Here is a 23469-nt window from a genome sequence, read left to right on the forward strand (position 1 = left end):
CAGGTCCCCGTGGGGTGCAGTGGCACCCTCGTGAAGCCCCAGCCCAGCTCCCACCAGCAGTGAAGCAGCGGTAAAGGTTACATCCCAGCACAGAGCCCGGTGATGGGATCACCTTTTTATTTTCTTAAAACACGTTTCCAGTTGCCCTTTCTCTGTTGAAACACTCCAGTGACCCAGGTTCTTCCTCTCTTTCCTGCACAGTTTCACTGCAGTCTGACTCACTCCAAGTGATGGTGTTTTGCATCTGCCTCCATGATAGAGGAACAAAAAGTGACAAACTTTTATGATGAAATAATACAGATTGACACAAATCTCCAGGGCTGCAGGGTCATTTTCCTGTGACCTAACCCTTTGGGATTTGTTCCTTAAAAAGAAAAATTAAAGAGCTAAAGTATTTAAAAGACTCTAAAGTAATTTTTTTCTTTTTTTAGAATTATGATAATACATTTAAATAGATTATTATTGTAGATTTTTCTAGGGTTTTGCTGCATAGAGAATTGCTGCTGTTCCTTTGTTTGGGTTTCAGCAGGGAGCCTGGGACATAGCGCATCTCTACAGAAAAAACAGCAAGAGAAGGGCAGTGCATGAGGCATCCCAACGGTGTACGAATCCCCCGTCAGTGGTGGGCTCCAGCCTCTTCTGCGAGGCTACTGTGGGTTCAGCTTTGAACCTCTGCATCCGTGTCCTCCTGGAATCCCACTCAGCTCCAGCTCTTTCTGTCCGCTGGTTCTGTCTGTCTGAGAGAAATGTGCCAGATTTCAGGGAAGTGACAATAAATGCTTTCATCCTTCTGGTTTCTAGGCACTGGCTTTAGCAATCAAAGAGGCAAAACTACAGCATCCTGACATGCTGGTAACCAAAGCTGTGGTATACAGAGAAACAGAGCCTTCTCCAGAGGAAAGGGACAAGAAGCCTCAGGTAGGTGGAGAAGTTACCAGGTATGATTTATACCTGCTGCGTAAGGGGTGGATGTAACTGGGCGAGTGTCTCTGATCCCCACCCGCTGCCGGTGCCAGTAGCCATTGCTGCTCCTTGGCACTAGCAGTGGCAGCTCTTGGCCTGCAGTTCCAGTGTGATGGTGGCTTCGGGCATGGCCACCTGGCTGTGGTTAGAAAGCCGGTGTCACGCCACCAAAAGCAATTCTGCAGATGTCACCTTGCTGTCCTGCTCAGCAGAGGGGCCAGAGTGATTTGCAGGTGAAGAAGAAAGGATCCGCTTGTCCCTCTGGGGCGGGGAGGGACCGAGGTGATCCCAGTTTTGTGGATGGGCTGAGAAACTTGGCTACAGGCTCTGCAAAGCCAGTGCGAAGTATCAGACCGGTGTTTGCAAAAAAAAAAGAGGCTTCTTCAGTCCCATTCAGATCCCCAGGTTCTCTTTTTATACACACGCAGGTGCAGGCAGCAGCACACAAGGTTTGCACCTCCCCACAGATGTCTCAAAGCAGTCACAGCCCCAGACATTTTTCTTCAGGGCAAAGCTGGCTTGAGGAGCCCTGCCCCACTCTAACCCCCCCACTCCGGCCCCGTTGCTCGCCCATCAGCCGGTTGCTGCAGCTCTTCGGTGGCGGCACAGCCCAACAGACCTCTGTGGCAGAGCAGCTGAGGGGCAGAGGAGTGTGGTGGAAAGGAGAGGGGGAGCTTTTGAAGGCAGCTTCACTGCTGAAAAAATGTATGCGGAGCTCTGTCACCAGACAGGCTGCAGGTGCATCTGGAGAGGCCTCTTTGGAAACGTGATTTTGTGTTTCTTTATCATGTGAAGATTTTGATTGGCAGCTTTTAAGCTTGGAAAAGCGACCGGCTCCGTTGCAGCTTGCAAGGTCAGAAGAGGCTCTTGCATCTCCCTAATCTTGCCTCCTATTGCACGGTACAAACAAGCAAGCCCAGATACTTCTGCATCACTTAGGGAGCCACCCAATGTTAATTGAATGGCTTCAAGTAAGGGAGCAGTGACTCACCGTTATCTCCCCCATACACCAACACCAGCCCAGTGAATTAAGGGTTCCTGCTAATTACCAGAGGTCCTGGTAATTAAGAGCAAACCGTGGCCCCAAGTGTTTGCGAATTTGCTGTCCAGTGCCCTCATACAAAGAGGAGCCCTTTTATAGCCGAAGAAATCAGCACCCCATGACTGGTCATTTCCATCTGCCTTGTACAGGAATCTTGACCAACATGTTCATGGAAGTGGGCATCTCTATTCAAACCTGGAGAACAGCGGAGAAGGAGCCTTCATGCTGGATTTGTCAGCAAGACATAGACATCCTGGCTGCAATGTTCATGGCGAGAGACAAAAATTTTTAAAAAAGGAATAGCAAATATATTATATATATATATACATACATACATATATATATATATATAAAAAACCAGGAAACAAAATGCATCCTTGCACTGCTGCTATATGCTGGAAGTGAATAGCAAACACCACCACCAACAAACAAAGCCAACCCTCTTTGCAGATAAATTGAAGAATTTACTAGATTGGTGATAAAATAAGATTTAAAAAATCATAACAATAACAATGATATTGTTAACAATACAATAAGCCACCATCTTGCATGTTACATTAAAGGATACACAATCATGAGTTCATTTGTTGTACACTGAATGGAAAGGAAAACTGCTTTGCAACAAAGCAAGAAAAAAGCAAACTTAAATAGAAAACCACAAGCAGAAGCAAAACCATTCCCCACCTCTGGAAAGAAGAGAGAAAAACATTGACTTTATTACCTTAGAGTTATTTTCCGATTCACAAGTGTGATTTCGCCCTTCTCCTCATTCCATGCCGGTTCTTTTGCATCTTTTGGGGTTCTGTTAACTCTTCCCCTTCCATTCCTTATCTTCTTCTCTGTGCACTTGTCCAACCTCTTGTTCTCTGAAGGTATTTAAGAATGGATTTCATTTCAGACAAAACAAATGATATGTATATGGTTTCTCATTTATAAAAAAGCAGCCTGTAGGGGTTTCATATGGATGTGCATTTAAGTTATGTATATTATTATATATAACGAGGGGGGAGGGAGGGAACAATACTGAAATAATTCAACAGTGCTGGTAAATACGATGACAACATTTTAAAATTATTAACTCTTTGATTGACTGTGGTTGGTGTATTTTGAGACTCTTAGATCACACGTGGGACTCGGTCCTGCAAGAAGAGAACAGGGAAGGTTTCAGCCGCTGCTGTTTCGGGGGGGAAGGGGAGAGGGCGAGAGACGGGAGATGTCCCGCCGGCTGGTCTGCAGTGTATGGTGGTTGGATTTGGAGGGTCAGTGGTGACTTGGAGGGGCAGGGAAAGAGGTTGAGGCTGCGGCTCCGGCAGCTGTAGGCAGCATCGTCTCCCTGGCCCCCACCCAGGGCCACGGGAGTCAGCTGGGAGCAAGATGGCAGCCACAGGACTGCGTTCATCGCTCCTCTCCAGCCCACTGAGCCGTGCCGGTGGTTGGGGTGGTTTTGCTTTGCTTGTGGATCCCAGTAATGAAGTTACTCGTAGAGCTTTGTAGTAGGGTCGAAGGCAGAGGGGTTGTTTCTGCCCTGCCTCCCCCACTGCCTGGGTTGTGATGGCAAGGGCTGCCCGAGGCGCTGCGGGCTGGTGACAGCAAGGGCGGGACGATGGCAATCCTTACCCCAGCCGGCCTGGGGATGGGCGGTGGAGAGACCTTGCTGTCTCTGTCACTGCAGAGTGTCCCCAGCATCCCAGGCTGGCCGAGAGAGCCCAGGCCCTCTGCATAAGAAGGCGCATGTCGAGGAGATGTCAGTGGAGCTGCCTTCCCCCAACTCATCCCAGCTCGGCCTTTAGCCACAGCCTTCCTCTACGGCTGCCTTTGGAAGGGGATCACGGGCCAAGCGCAGGGCCTCGTACACTGTGAACCAGGCAGTTAGGGTGGACTTGGAGCCAAAATCAGAAAGGAAAAGGAAAGGAAAGGAAAGGAAAGGAAAGAAACAGGTTTCCTTCTTGGAAGCCTCTCTAGCTCCTGCGGAAACAGAAGGGCCCACGATTCTGCACCATTTTGCCTTTAGTCTCCCACCCCTCACACGGACTGTGCCCAGAAGTAGGGGCATTTTGCCAGGTCCTGCAACGGCTCGAAGGATGACAGCGAGCAGGAGAGCCTGCGCCGTGAGGACGTTGTGGGCAGACTCCGCTCACTGCCTTTGCTGTCCTGGGAGAGGCCCTGCTCTCTGGCAGCCATGGTTCACCAGTTGCTTGCTAGTATGTCCCCTTTTGAAGTCTGTTCTCCTTTTGGCAGAGAGGTTTCTCCTGCAAGCATGAAAGGCGTGAGCACAGGCTGCTTGGGAAGCGGAGCTGCTGGCTGGCGCCAGTGCTGCCAGGTCGTGAGGGTCTCCCAGCTTCCATCCGAGCACTTTCAGCTACCTTTAGAGAGCATACCCCCAACCAAAAAAGAGTTAAGGCAGTTGCAAAGAGGCTACTTTTCTCTCTTTTCTTTTTTCAATACACCCAAACCAGCTGTAATCAGCAGTGGCACTTTCAGAGAGAGAGGCGGGGTGGCGGAGGACCTGTGGGTCCGCATGCGGCGCTGGTGTTCATCAACACACTGCGTGTTTCACGCTCAGAGGAGCCCACCTGGCTTTGACACCTTTACAACCCACCAGAGGCTACTGTGAAACTAGATACTTGCTTTTGACATTGTGTACAGCTATGAAATCGAAGGTTACTGTTAAAATTAGCGGCCTTACAGAGTTAGACTTGATGTGCGCTTGGACTGAGATGAGTTAGGTTTGGAGTGAGCAGACCCAGTCCATGGCTTCCGCAGCGTGTTTAATGGGTGACAGTGTTTAAAAAAGCAAAAAAGGAAAGAAAAAAGCTCACCGCTTGTTCGCCTGGCGAGGTGTGGGTTTCTGATGCTCAGCCGCAGCTGAGGCCCCCGGGGGCTCAGCTCCCCCAGCCTGCCCGTCGCCTGGCTCCGTCTCACACAGCTGATCACTGCTTGTTTTCTTCCAGGGGCCTTTCTGTTGAACGGGGTGGGAGACATGAGTGCCTGTTTTTACCTGATCCCACAAATTCATTCCAAACCTGGCCTGCGATTGCATGAGTAACAATAACAGTGACAATAATAATAATATTTATTTTTATTTGAGAAGCACCTTACCAACCAGCTGCGACGCTCTGTTGTTCCTTCACTAACTCTCCTTTTCTCTTCCCTTGTTCTCCCTCTCCCCCCTTCGGTCATACCCATTTTCAGTGCTCGGTGGTGTATGCGTGTGTGCTCACTGTTCTTGTATTCAATAAAAGTGAAATAAATGTGTTTGACGCTAAACCAGCTCGGGGCCTCGGCGGACTCTTTCCTACCAGGAGGATGGAGAGGGGAAGGGGGGGCCTCGCCCCCGGGGTCCGCACGTGGAAACACTGGGCTCCGGCTAAGGCGAAGGTGCCGCCAGGCTGGGCCGGCGGAGCTGGCGGCGGAGGCGGCTGCGGGGAGGCTCCGCAGGCAGAGGGGCGGCCGCGGGCCGGGGACGCGGGGCCGGGGGGTCCCGCCCGCCTGTCCCGCTGCGCCGCTCTCCGCGCGTCTGTGCCGCTGCGGGGCTCTCGGTCCGTCTGTCCCGCTGCGGGGCTCCTGTCTGTCTGTCCCGCGGCAGGGCTCTCAGTCCTCGGCCGGGAGGACTGGGGGCCCCAGGGGAATGGCTGCCAGCTGGGGCGGTCGGGGGGAGCCAGGCCACCTTTGGGGGCGTCGGGTCTGGGCGGAGCAGCCGCCAGCCACGGAGGGGGCCCCGGGAGGGCAAAGGGGAGCAGCTGCCGGGTTTGGGGTCTTGGGAGCCAGCGGACATCGGCGGGGAGGGGAAGGGCCGTGGGACCGCCTGCCGTGCGGGCCCGGGGAGCCCAGCGGGGGCCCGGCCGGGGCGGGGCGGCGGCGGCGGCTCTCCCCGCCGGCCGCGGGCGGGCGGGAGGGGGCCGCGCCCGGAACCGCCGTGCCCGGAACGGTCGCGCCCGGAACGGCTGCGCCGCCCGGGCGCTCTTCGGGGAGGACCGGGCAGGCGCGGTGGCGGTTCCGGGCGGTGAGGAGCGGGCCGGGGGCGCCGGCCGCGCCGGTGACGGCCCGTGCTGCCCTGCGCTGCCCGCGGCCGGGCCATGGCGGGCCCGCGGCTGGAGCCCGAGCTGGCCAGGCAGCTCTTCTTCGAGGGCGCCGCGGTCGTGGTGCTGGGCGTGCCCGAGGGCACGGAGTTCGGCATCGACTACAGCACCTGGACCGTGGGCCCCAGGTTCCGCGGCGTCAAGATGATCCCGCCGGGCGTCCACTTCCTGCACTGCAGCGCGGGGCGGGCGGGCGGCGGCCGGGAGACGGGCCCGCGCACCGGCTTCTTCCTCAGCCTGCAGCGGCGGGAGGTGCGGGTGCTGCGGTGGGACGCCGCCAGCGAGGTGGTGGGCCTGGCCGCCCCGGCCGCGGGGGAGGCCGCGGCCTTCAGGGAGAACCTGCAGGAGATGGACCAGTTCCTCGGGCCCTACCCCTACGAGACCCTGAAGAAGTGGGTCTCCCTCACCAGCCTCATCAGCGAAGCGGCGATGAAGAAGCTGCAGCCGGAGAGCGGGCGGATCTGCGCCTTCGCGGAGGTGCTGCCGGTCGCGGCCGGGCGGCACACCAGAGACCGGGCCGAGCAGCGCTTGCCCCCCTTCGACGCCGAGTGCCGGAGCTACGCCGAAGGCATGGCGCGGCTGCCCCAGATGAAGCCGAAAGCCGGCACCGAGATCCGGTTCACGGAGCTGCCAAAGCGGATGTACCCCAACGGTGCTACTCCGGAGGAGATAACCAGGCACAGCATGGACCTCAGCTACGCCCTGGAGAAGGTGATTGACCAGCGGTACGCCAGCCAGCCTCTGGATCTGCTTGGTGAGTACCGCGTATCGCCCCGTGGAGTCCTCGGGGGCGTTGGGAGAATAAAGTCATTTCTCCCTAAAACGAGAGCCCCCAGACGAAGCCTGCGCCTGTTCTGTTGGCCCTCTTCCCTGGCGCCCTGAGGCATCTCTCTTAATTGCGTGACTCCACAGGACAGAAGTTTGTGGAGTTTTTAGCAGCTGGAGGGCCTGTTCCAGTTGCGCTGGTGTGAGGACGCGGCGCTCGGTGTCCGGGGCTGCCAGCCTGCCACGTTTGCGTCTCCCGCTCCTGGGTGCTGCGCTCGGAGCCCAGATTGCCTCAAATGAGGTCAAAAGCAGCAATCGCAGGTGGCCGCGCGCTGCATGGCGTGCAAAGGGGGCCTGTCAGCTGGCACCAGCCTGGCAATTTGCCTCTTAAGTGAACCTCTGAGGACAGAGCTTACGCAGTCCTGGGAGCACTACATGGGGCTGAACATCATCATTTTCAGATTCTTGTTCCCATTTCGGTGGTGAGGTGGTATCAGGTCTCCCAGCAGGCAGTTCCCAAGGCTGCAGCCAGTCCCCTCCCTGGCTGGAGCGGTGGCAGCTCTGCTGTGTGCTGCTGGCAGCTCTCTGTGGCAGCATTTGGGGTTTGCCAGCCCTGCTGCAGGAGACATCCACAGCGAGGGCTGCGGCTCCCGGTCACAGGGTCTCAATTACTTGCCAGCCTTTTTTGGCAACCTGTGATACGAATAAATATCAAACCCGTGGAGGTCCTGGAGTGTGGTTTTGTTTCGGGGCAGGATGGAGGGAGGGCTTGGGACCCCAGCTGAGCTGGAGCCTTGAGGCTCCTGAGGTTTGGAATAAGCCTTTGTTTCTCCCTTTTTCCATTTTTCTATATTAATGTTATACCATTTATTCTTTATCAAAATTATCAAAGACAACTCTAGGATATACAAAAAATGAATTACCTTAGGAAATGGTGACGCCATCATTCTAGCAGAATAGCTGATGCTAAGCATCCAGTGAGACGAACCCTGGCTCTTAACTCAACGAGGAAAAAACATCTCTTAATGCTCACCTCTGCTCACCTCTCCCGGTGTTCCCACAGCCCTTGCGTTCAAGGGCAGCAGCGTTTGCACTCCTGTGTGGCCCTGGAAACCCAGGCACAGGCAGAGTGAATGCTTGCAGAATAACAGCAATGTCTCACTTCTTATTTGGGTGTCATTTTGAGAACGCGGATGACAGTGGGAGCCCTTGGTGGTGGCTGTTTACTCTGATTCCCTAAAGTCACTCTCCAAAGATGATAAGTACGGTTACAGGTGGACCTGCCTGATTATGCTTTGCTTTTTATCCAGTTGAAGAGCAGAGCATTAGGAAATAGTCACGTGTTTGGAGTATTGATTGCTACTAGCAGAATCGCTGGAAGGGCAGAATGCATGTGCGGAAGGCAAACCCAGAGTTTTATGCAATCATTTACAGAGTTTTTGAGAGGACACGTACCTTGGATATGTTTTTAGTCTTATGTGTGTTTTGTTTTGTTTTCCTTTGCTGAATATGTGCAGCTGAGTTGCAGTTTGCTTTCATCTGCTTCCTGATTGGGAATGTATATGATGCATTTGAGCACTGGAAAAGGCTCTTAAACATCCTCTGCCGATCTGAAAATGCCATAGGGAAGTATCAAGACCTTTACATCAATCTCATTTCTGTGCTGTATCACCAGCTCAGTGAAATCCCAGCTGATTTTTTTGTGGACATTGTCTCCCAGGACAACTTTTTAACCAGCACCTTACAGGTACGTTTGCGGCTATCTCTTGAAAAATGGGAGGGGGAGGAGAGGGCATACAGGACATTAGAGCAAATTCGGGGAGAAGCTGCAAAAGTAATTAAGCTACTGTTGGGCTGCGTGGGAGATTGTGAACCTATCGAAGCACCCACATATTTTCTTTTACTTTTTCCCTGTGTTATTTACAAAGAAATGCAGTTTTCTTGTCATCTCAGAGTTTGATCTGCTCAAGCTATGCTTCGAAGAGTCTAATACACTATAAAATTGAGTTAGTCCGCCTGTAGAGAGGCCATGAGAAGAAAGGCTAATGAAGGTGGCTGCGACAGAGAATGGGGACTGTGTCTTTTTTTATTACGTTTTCCTTGCAAATAGTGCTGAAAGTAGCCTGCTGCATTGGCATGGTTTTAGAGTTCTGGAGTGGCGCATCTAATGCGACTGGACTGTACCAGCATACTTTTTCTAAAAATTTTTAAGGCCTTTGACTACATTAAGCTGAACAGCTATGAGAGGCTGAGCAAGTGCAAGATGATGTCTGTTTGTTTATTTTTTCCCAAGTGCCATTCATTCTTATTAAAAAAAACCCAAAACTTTGGCATAAAAGACTGATGATGCTGATTTTTGGTCAGCTTGAATGGTATGCTTAGTAGGCAGAGAAGTTGCAGTGAAACCTTATTGAGCTTAGGGCACTGATAGTATTTAAGAAGCTTTTTCATTCCTGTTAGCCTTAAGCAAAGCGGAAGGTTTCCTATAATAAAGTTCTTATCCAGAGGGAATTTGTGGTTAGTCCAAAATGCAGAAAACACTGCTTCTACTGAGACAGGCCTGGACAAATCTGTCATTCAGCACTAGTAAAACCAGTTACTCCTGCTGATTGTAACCGTGCTAACAGCTCAGCAAACAGACTAAGCAAAACTTGGTTTAAAAAAAAAAAAGTAAGGAAAAAAAACAAAAAAAGCCAAAACCAAATACACTGGTGAAGCTCAGCAATGCAAACTTAATCCCAGCAGAAACAGTAGTAAGTTATGTTGCAGGTGCTTGATGCAAATTGGTGGTGCCTTCTCCTTTGTCAGGGAGTGGTTGCATTTCTCTACTTGTAACTCCAAGTTCTTGCTGTAGATTTGGGGAGGGGGGAGGTGTTTGATTTTAATTTGCTGCGTAAAATGTTGTGGGAAACATTGCTTTAGTCAAGTGACTTTCTTCACTTTTTCAGAATTTGGATTCATAAAAGTCCCGATTTTTTAAATTTTCACTTTATTTTTGTCGGTGTTTTTTTTCCATCCCATTACAGGGCTGGAAAACCTAGCTCTATTTGCAGCACACTCGCAGAGCAACACTTTGCACTGCCAATTTACAGCAGCACAAAGAACGTGTCAACCAGCCATTCTTTCCATCTGATGGGAATTTTGGAAGCACCCTGTCTTGCTGGTTGTCTTTCCTTTTTGGATACCTGAGTCTTGTATGCCCTTGGATTTCATCAGTCTGGGTTTTTCACTTAAGCAGTAGAAGCTGATGCCTTTAGGTGGCTGTACTGGCTTCAGTGATCACTGTTAAGCCCTAGCAGGAGTCCCCAGATTCCTAGTAACAAAGAAGAAATTTACCTTGTGGTTGAACTGAGCCTCTCCTTGCTAAAAGTTCTCCATTTCTGTGCTCCTGTGGGATTTCCCTGATGCGCTGAAATAGTGCCAGGGAACCTCTGGGACTTGCCTTACCCAGTCACTTTACGTACACAGCCGTCGGAATTAACAGTCTTAACTGGATGTGGGCAGGTGGATCGGAGGAAGTGCAAAATGGTCTGTGTCGGGGGAGTGTATTATCTGTGTTAGCTTTTGCTCAGCTTTGAATTTTTGAATTTTTGTAGTTTGGTCTGAGGCAAGAAGAGTACGGCACAACCTCCATTGAATATGCAGCCCTAACAATGTTTAAAGAAAAAAATACTGATTAAATAACTAATTTAATGTGCAATTCATTGAGGAGAAGTGGGAAGTATAATCTTTTTAATTTTTTTTTTTTTTGTAATAGCAGTCTTGCTGTGTAAGAGATTTCTGTTATAAAGAGGCAATTTCATGGTAGAATGAACAAGGAAAAGGCAAATGATCATAAACAAAGCAACGAACTTTGCTGTTCATTGTCAGTGTTTTATCCAGCTGTCAGTAGGTCTCTTCAAATAAGAGCCTGCTTTTTCCCCAGAGGGCTTTCCCTTCACTTCCATCGTGCAATGACTTCTTTATTTGGCTTTGAAATATAAGTTTCTTCCTATGGAAATAAATTCTGGATCACGAGTTCAGAAGAGGAGCAGAAGCAGGCTGGTGAGAGATGGGCTCTGAGGCTAAATGCCCTGTTTAATCATCCACAGGCGCTTTAACTCTCAAAGTGCTAACAGAAGCTGTGAATTTGTGAAAAGTTAACAGATTTGTGTGTGTTTGGATGATGGAGGGGAGCCACCCTTAGACGTTAGTCCAGATTTCAGTGCCCTGTGCTCAAGGGAATGGCTGTGCTGGGAATAACTGGACTTTTTCCAGAGAGCTCCCATTCCTCTCTTACCTTCAAGGTAATTTTATTAAGTTTCCGCTGTATCCTATGGTTCCACTGTAACCATATTACAAAAACACTTTGGGGGATCTCCTGGTCCATCCAACCACAAGAAAGATGGGTATAATTACCTGTTGGCCTTTTTGACCCATGCTGTAAAATTGGCTATGTGGCAAATGAAAACTGATAGTCCTCCCCCTCCCTCCCCCCCCTTCTGCTCAGACATTTTTCTTTGCTCACACTTAAGTGTATTTCAGAATTCCATAGTACGTATTTAATTACATGTATACTCCTGCTTGAAACAAAGTTATTACCTTAGTGCAAATATTTCTAATGCTGACACAGTGTGGAGTGAAGGCAGGATGTCTGTCTTGGCTGTGGGATGAGAGGAGAAGCATAGGCTTTGTTTAGGTACCCCCAAAGCTGGAGTGGTTTCCAGGGTGGTAGGTCCCTTACCAGTGGCCTAACCTGGAACTTTTCCTGGCGCACAGGTTGTCGTCTTTGTAGGAAAGAGATGCACAGCTTGTGCCGTGGCTGAGATCTTACTGACCTCTACTCTGTTCTTTTAGGTGTTTTTTTCCTACACGTGCAGTGCTGCTGTTGATGGGACCCTAAGGAAAAAGGCTGAAAAATTCAAGGCTCACCTAACGAAGAAATTTAAATGGGACTTCGAGGCAGAGCCTGATGACTGCGCTCCTGTAGTGGTAGAACTTCCTGAGGGCATGCAGGTGGACTAAGCAAAACGCTCGCTTGGAAACAAACGGCTTTTTAAAATAACTCTTTCTCCACATCTTCTCCAACCTTGCCAGCTTCCTAAAGTCTGTTTCTGAAGCTGACTCCTCTTTCTGCTGTAGAAGCAGATGTGGGAAACCCAGCAGGATTCCTAACTTTGTGAGGAGACCAGAATTATTGGAGGAGTTTGAGTATTGTCACGTGGCTACTTTGGACACCCTGTTTTTTTCCCTAGCTCTTCTGCAGCGTCTCCTCATTCTGTACTCAGCTGACCTCTAGATCCCTGGTCCCTTCCATCCTCCTGGGCTGGAGGTGACACCCTGCTTGGAGAGCATCTGTGGTTTACACTTGAAGCCTTTGCTGCTCCGATTTGATGCCTCCTGAGCGAGGAGTGTAAGCCCACATGACTGGTCACTGCAGCTTTTGACAGGCTGAACCCAGGCTGTGAACTAAGAATTTCTGCTTTTCCTAGGCTTGCGTTACAGGGATGTAACCACAACTGTTTCAAAACTGTGTTGGATGCTTATGCTGCTTACTGTGATTTATTGCAATGATCTGTTGTGGAGGATGACTCAAAGCCACAGCAAAATTCCTCCCATTTCATACCCGTAATACTGTGGTATCTTATTATTCCTCCCATTCTGTTAAAGCCTTTTGTATTTACTGCTGACACTGTTTAGCCTGATGTAAAAGAAAGTTAACAGTTTGGTAACAATAAATAGAATTATTGGACAATAGTCATCCAGGTCTTGAAGAAGAGAGCCAGCATGAGATGAAAGGTCAGACTTCCACATGAACTGGATCCTCTGTTTTGTTATAATGGGAAACCTTGCGTATTTTCACTGGTGACAGTCTCTTCTTTCTCCCCATTTCCCACAGGTAGGCTGTAAGAAAACTTGTGGTGCTCATTCAGAGCTGTACAGGGACTTAGTCCTACCACTCGCTTGTTACTTTCTCGGCTGTTAGACTCCTTCAGGAATTTGTCTGTATGCATGTATACCAAGATAACGCTGTTTGTTAATCTTTTATAGTTCAAAATAAATCTCAAGAGAGCCTTGCCTACAGAAAACATCTGTACGAATAGTTTTTTAGTTATTTAGTCAAAGCTTATGGTACAGTGACACTGCCCTCTCTCTCTCTCATCGGGATGTCCAGTGTCCCCAGAAGTAACACCACAATGGTATCTGTGACATCCAAGGACAACTCATAGTAAAACGATACATGGCACGGCACAACGCACAGCGTGCTCTAGGAAGGAGGTATGTGATGAAGCGTTTCCAGATGATCAGGAACTTGCCACAGGAATCAGCTGTCAGAAGCCCTCATCTACTGCTCGGTGCTGTTTCCTCCCTTTCCTCAAGGGCTCTGCACTCCATTACTCTGGTGTCTTGGGTTGTCCATTTTAAATGCACTCTGTATTGACCACAGGCCCTTAGGGGAGGTTGCTCTGATTTGGCAAGTGTTTTGTTCTTAAATCTTTCTTTCCATGCTTTCTTGTCCTTAACACCCTTGAGATCTTTTGTACAGTAGTTTGACTGTGCTCTCCTCTTGCCGTCTTGCTCTTTGTATCCACAGGCAGTGCTGTCTTTGCAGTTGCAATTGGACAGATCATTTCTAATGACTGGTCGCAGCTTTGATGAAAGATGCCTTTTCAGTTGGTTGGCTCTTTGCACCAACCTGATGACTGGTTCTGTTGCTTTGGAGCAGAATGCCAATCACTGATGTACGTAGAAGTAGCGAAGGTAGCGTGGAGCCTGGGGACCTGCTTGTCCGGAAGGGAGAGAGGAACAGTGCTCTGTGGCTGCAGACCGGGCTGGCCAGGCTGCGTCAGTGCTTTGCAGGCTGTCCTGGCAATCCTCCCACTGGTTTGATGGATAGGTTAATTTGAGTGTGTCTTTGTTAAATCTCAAAAACAATAACTAAAAATTGACTTCCAAAGTGTGTAATAGTCAGGTTCCCATAATGAACTACACTTTTAGCAACTGAGAAAAGAGAATATAATTGTACTTTCATTGTGCTTTTTTTATTTTTGCAAGGTTGTAATAGGGAGAGGTAGTATCTCTTATTAGACCCACAAAATAGGTGGGGAAGAAACAGGCCTTTGGGGACACAGTCCCTTTGTTAGATATGAAACAGAAGCAGCGAACTTTCAGCTAAATACAGGTTGAGGTGTTCAGAATTCAGCTCCATTATATGACTCAGTTGCACACTTTGAGGGGAAAGGGAAGCCAGCACATATGAAGCAACATGTGTTGGATGTTTGCAAGGGGGGGTTATAAATTTGGGAGGGGAAAGAGTGCTGTTATTCCCGTTGAAGTCAGCAGGAAGGAGGGTATCAAAGGAAAGTGGTAACGTAATAGAAGGAACATGTTCTTGCCCTTACATAGCCTCAGGCCATCTATGGCTATGATAACACTACCCCTTCTCCCAGCTAAGATGAATATAGTGATCTGAAAGCAAAAGAGAGATTGTGTGTGTGTGTGTGTAAATACACATTACTGCAAGCTAATGAAGTGTAATATGTGATGTGTTTGCAACACTGGTTCAGCAATGAATTAGGGTCAGGACAAGCAGCTTTCGGTGCATTGTGAAGTGGCACTGAAGCATGAGGTACATTGGCCTCCTGCTTATGCGGAGAGTTGTCCAGCTGCCAGAGTTGTGCAAGTGAGGCAAATTGGCGTCATTCCTGTCCTGTGACATGTGCTTTCACTGCAAATTGTGTTGGAGCATGGGCCCTGCTTAGCCCTAGGTGAGGCTAGTCACTTGTGGATCAGCAGTGGCATGAGCTGACCACTGGGTACCCCCAAAGATGCACTGCACACAGCATTTACAATGCAAAGCCCAGTGTGAGTGTGTTCAACCCTGAGAGCTCCTATTCCATTTTTTTTTCCACTTTCCCCATAGGCTCAGTAACATTACCCAAACCAGAGTTTTGAGACTCCGTGATATTTATCCAGTGTGGGGCCTCCATGTTGTCCTGCACCACACCGAAGAGAATTGCTTCTTGTTTCATCGACCCTGCAAATTCAAAGATGTGGAATGTGCCGCCTGAGGCTGTAGAAAGCTGCCTTCCTGTCCCAGTGTTGTAGTACATCCTTTTTTTATTGGGAAGAGAAATGACACATCTTGCTCTGCCAGTTCACGCGGCTTCCTTTGCGATTTCCACCACCTCCTCCCCAGCTGCCAAAAAAGCAGACGGACCATTTCTGTCATTTTTCAGGTGGATTGCTGCCGATGGCTTCATCGTGCCACTGATGAACATCCACAGTGTAGTTTTGCAGTTCAAATTGGTTTCGTGTGGCAGCTGCCTCAGCAATGCTTTAACTCCTGTGACAGCAATGCTTGTGGACCTCGAACAGCACCAAGTCTGTGTAGTGTTAGATGCAACCCAGACACGTAGAGGTGGTGTTCTTGTCCCACAGCTCTTGCCCTCTAAATGCAAACTAAAGATGAAAGGGAGCAGGTGGGGAAGCTGTAGAAAGCGATCAGTGAATCCGTGTAGTTTGTTAGTGCTGTGGTTTTAAACCTGAAGTGAGCTCAGGGTTAATTATTATTTGAACCAGCGACTCTTCCTTGGTGCTTTCACTTTTACTGCTTAGTGTTAAGTTGAATTTTTGGTTATTTGCTCCATGTAACCCTAGCCTTTTGGTAACCCTAGCCTTTCTGTGTGCATCTTGTTTCAGTTCAAGTCTTTTTCTATTTTTATTAGGCTTTTCTAGTGCTGTTAGTATTGTACCCCTATTTTTCTAATCCAGAAATAGCAAATGATAGATATCCACTTGCCCTTTGTGTCTCTAACAACTAACAGGAGTGAGAGATTTTTCGGGGTCTCTTAGACATGCACCACCTTTGTTTGGAGCAACGTTTATTTCTGCTGCTGCTTTGACAGCTGGACAGAGACTGTGCCAGCTGCTGCAGATGGAGCGGCTGGCACTGAGCTCCTGGAATATGGAAAAAGATGAAATGGAACATCTTGGTCCCTTTCTCTGAAAAAGGAAACAGTCTTCCCTTGATATTGCTGTTCATTGTCCAGCGAAGCTTCGACAGTGGCTTGTTCTGCAGCCCTGTTACTATAAAAGGGATGTGCTGGGAATGGTCATTCCTTCCCAATGTGGTCAGCTATCTCATAGCTCTTTCTGCTCCCCCTCCGAGAATGTGCACCTCCTGTCCCGCTGCGGGCGGCAGTCTGCTGGGCGGACCAGGGCTGGGGTTTGGCAGTGCAGGAGCCTGTCCCACCGAGGCAAGTGTTGAACCACAGAGTGGAGCTGGAGCACTGGTTGGGGGATGCTCCATAAAGCATGGGCTGTGCTGGAGCCTGTAATTAATGCGCAGGAGGCATCGACTCTGCAGGGGCCTCATTAAGAGACCGTAAATGAGCTGTAAGGCAGCCTGCTACAAATAAACAAACTCCAAATGGGTTAATCAATAGGAGGAAAAATCCATATACACAGACTGCCCGAGCCGCTGCTTTGGGTGTGTTGGTCCAGCTCGCTGCCCCGCCTGCCCCCGTCGGTGTGTTCAGCTTGCTCAGAGGCTTTGTGCGTTGGCGAGGCAGGAGCTGCTGTCGGGGCGCAGCGATGGGGCGAGGGGCCAGGTCTGCACCTTGCCCGCTTCCAGCAGAGCCGAGCTCCCGCTCCAGCGCTTGTCTGCCTCGGCTTGAGGGGCTCCGCGGATGCGGAACAGAAAGGCCGTGCTCGTGCTCGTCGTGGCGCGGTTGCAAGCCGAGGCAGTCCCGCCAGATCTCAACTTCGGGCAGGCAAGAAGTGAGAGGGAGAAGGAAACGAGGAGAGGGTTAACTTCTCACCTCGTGCAGCCATCGGGAGGGCTGTGTCAGTGGCCTGGCTGGCGGGTGGTAACCCCCGTGTCCTGCGTGGGCTCAAATGGGATGCTTAGCTGAAGCACAGGGAAGTTTCCCAGACTTCAAATCCCTGAAGCCATAACGCTTGAATGTTTTCCCCCTCTGCGAGGGAGTTTGCAGCTCAGTCACTATCTTACTGATCCCACGCAAGGCTGACCTGGTAAGAGAAAGGTGCCAGCGACCGGGAGTGCTCCTGCAGTGTCCCTCTGCAATTTACATATTGTCTCTTTGCTTCTAAAAGTTATGTCTCTTCCCACCATAGTCATTAAATAGTTCAGGAAATCAACTGGTATTTGAGGAGGAGGAGCGGTGACAAATGCAGGCGTTGAGCAGCGAGCGGGGAGATGACGGGCAGGGAGCAGGAGGGAGAGCGGCTCTCGGCTGCGCTGGCCGCTGGAGCCGCTCAAAGGCCCTGGGTTGGGCTGGAGGTCGGGGGCCACTGTTTGCCTGGGGCACGTGCAGAGCTTGCCAGAAGGGGAGTTAATTTTATCCTGTGCTGCAGGTTTCAGCACTCCCCCGCGACCCCCCCCCCAAGACAGGTTTAGCCACATTTGATTTATTTCAGAAGAAGCTGATTTTTAAAAGCAAAAGTTGCTTCTTCTCCCCAGGTCTGATTACTGTGCCTGAATTCATTAGGATGAGAGGGCAGCATAAAGGTAATTACTATGATTTTTATACATTACAGTAAATTTAAACCCTAATACAGATGGCAAGTTTCAAGTTTAAAGGTATTTCTAAAAAAAAAAAAAAAAAAAAAAACAACAAAAAAAAGGGGGGAAATAGCCATTGTTTTATATTCAAAAATCCCTGATTTCTCCTTCAGCTGCGGAGCAGCTGGAAATGTGAGGAAGAGCAGGCGGCACCCAGGAAGGCTTAACCCAGCGGCAGCTGTGCTCTCCCAGGAGGCTGCTGCAGTTTGGAAATGAGGGACATCAAGGATGTTAGTACTGAAAAAGCCAGGTTTGGAAAAGACAGTGTTGAAGTAGGCACGGTTTTGTCCTTGCTTTGGAGGTGTTGGCTGTTGCATGAAACAAGAGCTGTTTCTTTTGACTGGACAGAATTTGGGATTCTTCTTGCACTTGAGCAAGCAAAGCTGTGGCCGTGTCTGTTGGGAAAGGATATCCAAGGGACATGAATTTCCTTGAGAATCTGACCTGTTTCATCCTGTGAAACAGGATTTCATTCTTTTTTTTTCCTTTCTTTCCTTTTTCTTTTTTTTTTAAATGATGAAGCTATCTTTGTTTGAACAGTGGGAGTTCCTGTTAAGTGTTTTTCAGGAGCCTATGTTGGGTACCCCAAGCTAATTCTGTAGCTGGAAGGTTAGCAGTGGCACAGGTTACCTGTGGGACTCTTCCCTTACTGTGAAAGTTGCTCATAACTTTACTGAACTGGTAAGAAGCTTGTGAGTTAACATTCCAGAAGCAGTCCTGTTAATGATGTGAGTTTTTACAGCTTCCCCCCAAAAGTATCTTTACTTGTATTCTGGGAGGGAGGGGCCACTTGCTCTGCCTTTTCTGTGCAGGTTCCTGTGAGGGGAGCATCAGGGGCAGGAGCACAGGCTTCTTCATGTGTTTTAAAACAAACTTTACCATAAAAATTTGTTTGGCTCGAGAAAGCTGCTTCTTTGCAGAGAAGGGGTTTTCAGTGAAGGAGAAGGTCCTCTGGGTGGCTCCATCTTCACAGGTTTGGCACTGGATATTGTAATTTCTGCATGCGTACTACAGGAACAAGTTTTATTTTCCTGATCCATCCTTATGTTTTAAGTGCTCAGCAGCAGTGAATACTCATGCCTGGCTAATGCAGCTAGCTGGAGACGGTGTTACTCCAGTCAGTCCAAGGAATTGTTTATAGCAGGCTGTCATCCCTGGGAGCGCTGCCTCATCACTGAATGCTGGTGACGTATCCCGAGTCTGTACTGGACGTCCCGGCTGGGAAGGTGATGCTTCACGTGTGTGCTGAGGCCCTGCAGTCACGCGTTGGTCTGGAAATGGGCTGGCTGCTCCAGCACCCCGCTATTGCCTACTCCAACGAAACTTTGCACCATGGAGTTCTGCAATAACCTGCATTTCGGGATGGTTGTTCCCTCCAAGCAGAGGCCGACTGTTCCCAGTAACAGGAAGGTGAATTGTTCTTTTAATAAGGTTTGGCTGGAGGATTTTATGTAGCTACATTAATAAGTATTCACTCAATGCTGCTTGTTCCTTCTCTGTGTAAGTTCTTGTGCTCTTCACACTGCTGTGAGCTGCTCAGACAGGTTAAATGGCGGGTGACCCAAACCCGCGTGTGCGCTGAGGGGACCCTGAGCCGGGCCACAGTCAGCCGCTCTGCCGATGGGGATGGCTCTCTCCAGGGAGACGTGTGGTTAGCAGGTCCAGAGCAGGGCAGTGGCGAGGGGTACAGCCCGGCTCCTGCCACAGGATCGTCTGTTCGCACCATGCACGCCTGACTACGTCTGTGAGATTCACAAATCTTCCTGAAGTTGAATTCCTGGCATCTGGGCAGGAGGAGATGGAGCAGGGATGAGCTGGCAGACCTCGCAGCAACAGGGGAGAGGAGGCGATTCAGGCAGGAGAAGTGCTGGGTGGCCCTGTGGGCTCAATTCTTCCATTTGTGCTAAGCACGGCCTCGTTTCTGGTGGTATTTTTGTTTTCTTTTTCAAACAGCCACTTCAGGATTTAAAAAGCATGACTCGAGAGTTTGCTGATCGTTGCTGTCAGCTTTACAGACTTCTGAGAGACCTTCCCTGTGCAATCCAGCAGGGACCTGTTAAAGACATCACCCAGCCGTGGTGTGTGGTCACTCGGGGCCTCTAATGGCTTTATTTCATTAGCAGGAGTTCACTGGGGAGGGCTGTGCATGTTCGTTGTTGCTGGAAGTTCACACTGCCCAAGTGTGTTCATTTAATGGACTTATTTTCTTAACAAGACCAATAACCAGTGTGATCTAATGTTCCTTCTGGGGCTCTCATTCACTTTATTCCTCAGCAGAAGCAGGCAGGTCAAGAGCTCTCCTGCATTAGCTAGAAGATGTTCCACCTTCCTTATTATCCACCGTTCCCTGCAAAGATTCTTTTAAACTCCCAAAGAAAATGTTACCTTTGATTTACCATTTTTTCTCCCTCTTCCTTCACTTCTGCAGTGACAAAACATTTATTGCTGCTTCAAAAGACCAGACAACTTCTTGTCCTGGTTTCAGGTGAGATGGAGTTAATTTTTTGTCCTAGCAGCTGGTAAAGCACTGCGTTTTGGATTTAGTATGAGAATAATATTGATAACACGCTGATGTTTTGGCTGTTGCTAAGTGGTGTTTACACTGGTCAAGGACTTTTCAGCTCCCCATGCTCTGCCGGGCGCACAAGACCTGGGAGGGGGCACAGCCAGGATAGTTGATCCAAGCTGGCCAAAGGGCTATTCCACCCCATAGGGCGTCATGCTCAGTACAGAAACTGGGGGGAGTTGGCCGGGGGGCAGCGATCGCTGCTCGGGGCCTGGCTGGGCGTCGGTGGGCGGGGGGTGAGCGGCTGCATCACTTGGATTTTTTTGTTTTTTCCTGGGTTTTGATCCTCTCTCTCCCCCTCTCTTGTTATTTTCCTTTTCATTACAATTTATTATTATTTATTTTATTTCAATTATTAAACCGTTCTTATGTCAGCCCACGAGTTTTCTTAGTTGTGCTTTTCAGGTTCTCTTCCCCATCCTACTGGGAGGGGGGAAGGTGAGTGAGCGGCTGCGTGGTGCTTAGTTGCTGACTGGGGTTAAACCACACACTTCTCTTGTCGTGTCAGGGGTCCAGTCCAATTCTAGTGTGGCTTAACTCCATCAGCCTTCCCATGCTTCAGTACCGAAAGGAAATGGCAGTTCTTGTCTTGTGCCAGCAGTAAACCAATTTTTTTTCTGTGTTCCTGTCGGGTCACCACTCAGTAAAAGCATCTTTTGGCTGGCTTTACCAGTGCCACCAGGTCGGGTCCCTCGGAGCTGGCTGACCGGCTTGCGTACATGAAGTCGCAGGTGTGTCCGTGCACGCGGAGCTGAGCTACCAGCGTGTGTATCACGCAGCTGAAGTTACCGAGCAGCTGGGTGGGTTTGGGCCCTCGAGTAACAGCTCTGCTTCTTCCCCTGGTTACTGCCAATGCCTCTCAAAACCTTCTCTCTCCCTCTTGTCACATGGTGGGTGATGGGAGGGCTCAACCCTGTGTTGTTTCTGCCCTTGCGGTGCAGGACGGGAGGTGCTGAAGAGAGGTGTGCCTAGGAAAGGGCTCTGAGTCTGCAGCCAGCCCTCGGTCCTCTAAATGCACACCAAATGTGCAGAGTGTGCACCGGTGCAAAGCGGGTGTAAAGTGCTCCATGGAGTAAGGAGCAAATGAGACCGAGGCCTGGCATGTCCTGATAATGTCTTGGTAGTCAAAGCGCTGTTGCAAGGCAGTGAAATGGGTTTGTTTGGCATGTGAGCCAGAGGGTTGCTGCATCCAACTTGGCTGCTGGAATAGAACCCATACAGCCTTGACTTTGGTGCCCACGTCAAAGGCTTGTGTCCGTGAAATTAAGCCAGCGGCATCTATGCTTGTTTTGCAGTTAGCAGAGGTGAGGGAAAAGCCGAGGAACAGGGTCTCCTGCTCAGCTGCTGCCTGACGACTGCTATTCACCAACAGTCCTGTGTCTGTGCCCTGGGTTTCAAAGCTGTTTCTCCTCCTCCCCACCCCACTGATTTTCCCCTTTGCTACTTATCCTGGCCTCTCCTAATTCTACTGTGAATCAATGGGAAAATGCAGTGAAGGAGAGCTCTGCGTGCCTTTCCTGCCTCCCTGACCTGGCTGCTTCCCAAAGGGAATGGGGATGAGTGGGTGGATGAGTGCCCGAGGCACCTGCCCTCGACCACTGGCTGCCTGCACCTCTGGCTGTGACCTGGCCCCTGCTTGATGTCGTGGCTGTCCAGACCTGTAAGGCAAGATTCGACCAGAACCTGTCCTGTGTGCCTGGACACCAGATGTGTAAGCGAAGTGCCGGGTGGTGGGGCTGGTCCTACAATGGCACAGCCTACGGTGGAAGAGCTCTTTGCCCTGGAGAACCAGCAGGGTCAAAGGCAGGAATGGAGGCTGTGCCTGAGCTGGTTTGCTAGTGATGAGGGCAGCAGCTAGATCTGGCAAGATGTGGCTCATTGGAGGTGTGAAGAAGGTGTGGAGATGGTGAGCAGGCTGCTGGCTGGGTGAGATGCATGGGGCTGAGGACTGTAGGGGCCACAGGCTGGGCTGAGACACTGCTGGAAGCATCCCGCTCCCTCCCAGCTTTGGAGTCCCTGTGTGGCACCAGCAGCCCTGCTGGATCCAAGAAAACACATGGTGGGATCTCCATGAAGGCACTGTGTTGGCTGAACCCCTGCAGATTTAGGGAGGGGAGCAGTGGTTTGCTCTGAAGACCTTCCCCTGTGTGGATGGTGGCCTGTGTCATCAGGAGGTGAGTCAGTAGTGGGGTTTAGGAGATGGAAATGCGAATGCTTGCTTGGATTTGGCAGGAAGACGCTAGGAACACAGTTTTGGGAGACATTTGAATAAGATGAGGGGCGCTGCAGGTAGGAAGGATAGCTGACCATGTGATTTGGGGGAAGCAAGACAGGCTGTGTCTGGCATGATGAGGAAGGACAGCAAAATCTGACAGAGCTGGAGGCTTGGGCAGATGGGACAGAGGAAGACGACCTCTGCTCCCCCCCCCCCCCCCCCAGCTCTTCCTCCCTGTGATGTGCTGGGCCAGGGGTCCAAGCAGTGAAGAGCTCAGCCCCAGGGCCGCGGGTGCTCCTTGGCTGCTGGGCCCCTGCGTGGCTGTGCGGGCAGGCTGCCGGCCCGCTGGCTGCGGAGACGTGCAGGCAGATGGCAGCACGCCCCGCCGGCGGGCACCGGCCCCGGGAGCTGGGGACCGCTGGCAGTGCTGGCACCCCTGCCCCTGGCAGGGCTCTGGCAGCAGGACTTCCCTGGGGGTCCTCAGCGGGGCCAGACCCAGGGAAAGGTCTCTGCAGCTCGGAGACACGCAGGTGCCCACGGCAGGTCCCGGTTCTACAGTGAGGGACCTAGCCAGCATCTGGCAGTCACTACTTGACATGGGTTGGAAATGTGCTGGTGGGAAGATGACTCTGAGAAGCAGGATTTCCCCTTGAAGCACAGCAGGATGAGGGGTGGCTGGGAACCTGTGCTGCTGTGTGTGCAGCCCTGCCCAGAGCTAGGGCAGAGCTGCAGGGACATCCCTCTCCCAGCCCCTGCAGCTTGATGTGCTCCTGAGCTGCCCGGCTGGGGAGTAACGCGTGTGTAAGGAGCGACCTGCCCGAGGGACAGCACCGAGCACCGGGGTATTGTCCTGAGCTCCACTATATACTGCGCAGGAGATGGATGCAAAAGCAAGAACACCCCGTCTGTGCTGCAGGCTGACGGCTGTGCTGGGTCTGAGGCATGCGGTCTTCCATGGGGTGAGCACCTCCTGTTAGCATATGGGGGCATCGATGCTTCCCTGTGCCCTTCTGTCGGTTGAATTACCCTTTTGCTGGGTAGCAAAGTTCCCCGGGCAGTGCTCTGCCCATCAGTTCTCCATGCAGCTGACGTGTGCTATGAAGGCTTCGCGAAATAATCTTTCTCCCTGTGTCCTTCCAAGTAAGGAGAGCTAGTGTGGAGGAACAGGAGGAGCTTTTCCTTGAGGTCACCTTTCCTGGAACGGTTCTGCTTTCCTTCTGATCCTGCCTGGGCAACATCTGTCAGATTTTCTGTTCTCTCGCAGCAGAGACA

General features: G+C 50.6%; 2 protein-coding genes and 1 long non-coding RNA gene across 10 annotated transcripts in view; 2 read left to right on the forward strand and 1 right to left on the reverse strand.

Annotated features, from left to right (window-relative positions):
• Positions 1 to 5275, forward strand: part of EPB41L1 (erythrocyte membrane protein band 4.1 like 1) — a 72319-nt gene extending 67044 nt beyond the window's left edge. For all 8 annotated transcript variants that reach the window (XM_072878753.1, XM_072878746.1, XM_072878750.1 and 5 more), the window contains 2 exons: positions 802 to 918; positions 2155 to 5275. In XM_072878753.1, coding sequence (XP_072734854.1) covers positions 802 to 918; positions 2155 to 2163 — 126 coding nt within the window. In that variant the 3' untranslated portion in view covers positions 2164 to 5275. The remainder of the gene's footprint in view (positions 1 to 801; positions 919 to 2154) is intronic.
• Positions 142 to 4965, reverse strand: LOC140659294 (uncharacterized). The gene is made up of 3 exons (XR_012045086.1): positions 4825 to 4965; positions 2727 to 2871; positions 142 to 737 (listed from the first exon to the last, which is right to left on the reverse strand). It is a non-coding gene; the product is annotated as an uncharacterized lncRNA (long non-coding RNA).
• A 621-nt stretch (positions 5276 to 5896) lies between the features above and the next one.
• Positions 5897 to 12906, forward strand: AAR2 (AAR2 splicing factor). Its single transcript, XM_072878754.1, has 3 exons — positions 5897 to 6838; positions 8367 to 8596; positions 11686 to 12906. Exons 1-3 carry the CDS (start codon positions 6082 to 6084, stop codon positions 11851 to 11853), a joined length of 1155 nt encoding a protein of 384 aa, XP_072734855.1. The 5' UTR covers positions 5897 to 6081; the 3' UTR covers positions 11854 to 12906.
• Positions 12907 to 23469: the final 10563 nt, after the last annotated feature.

Source organism: Ciconia boyciana, chromosome 14 (genome assembly GCF_034638445.1).
Source record: "Ciconia boyciana chromosome 14, ASM3463844v1, whole genome shotgun sequence".
NCBI classification, from domain to species: domain Eukaryota; kingdom Metazoa; phylum Chordata; class Aves; order Ciconiiformes; family Ciconiidae; genus Ciconia; species Ciconia boyciana.

Coding starts and splice junctions, on each gene's coding strand:
- AAR2 (XM_072878754.1), top strand. CDS start 6,082: ATGGCGGGCCCGCGGCTGGAGCCCGAGCTGGCCAGGCAGCTCTTCTTC. Junction 6,839..8,366: donor CCAGCCTCTGGATCTGCTTG/GTGAGTACCGCG, acceptor GAATATGTGCAG/CTGAGTTGCAGTTTGCTTTC. Junction 8,597..11,685: donor TTTTAACCAGCACCTTACAG/GTACGTTTGCGG, acceptor CTGTTCTTTTAG/GTGTTTTTTTCCTACACGTG.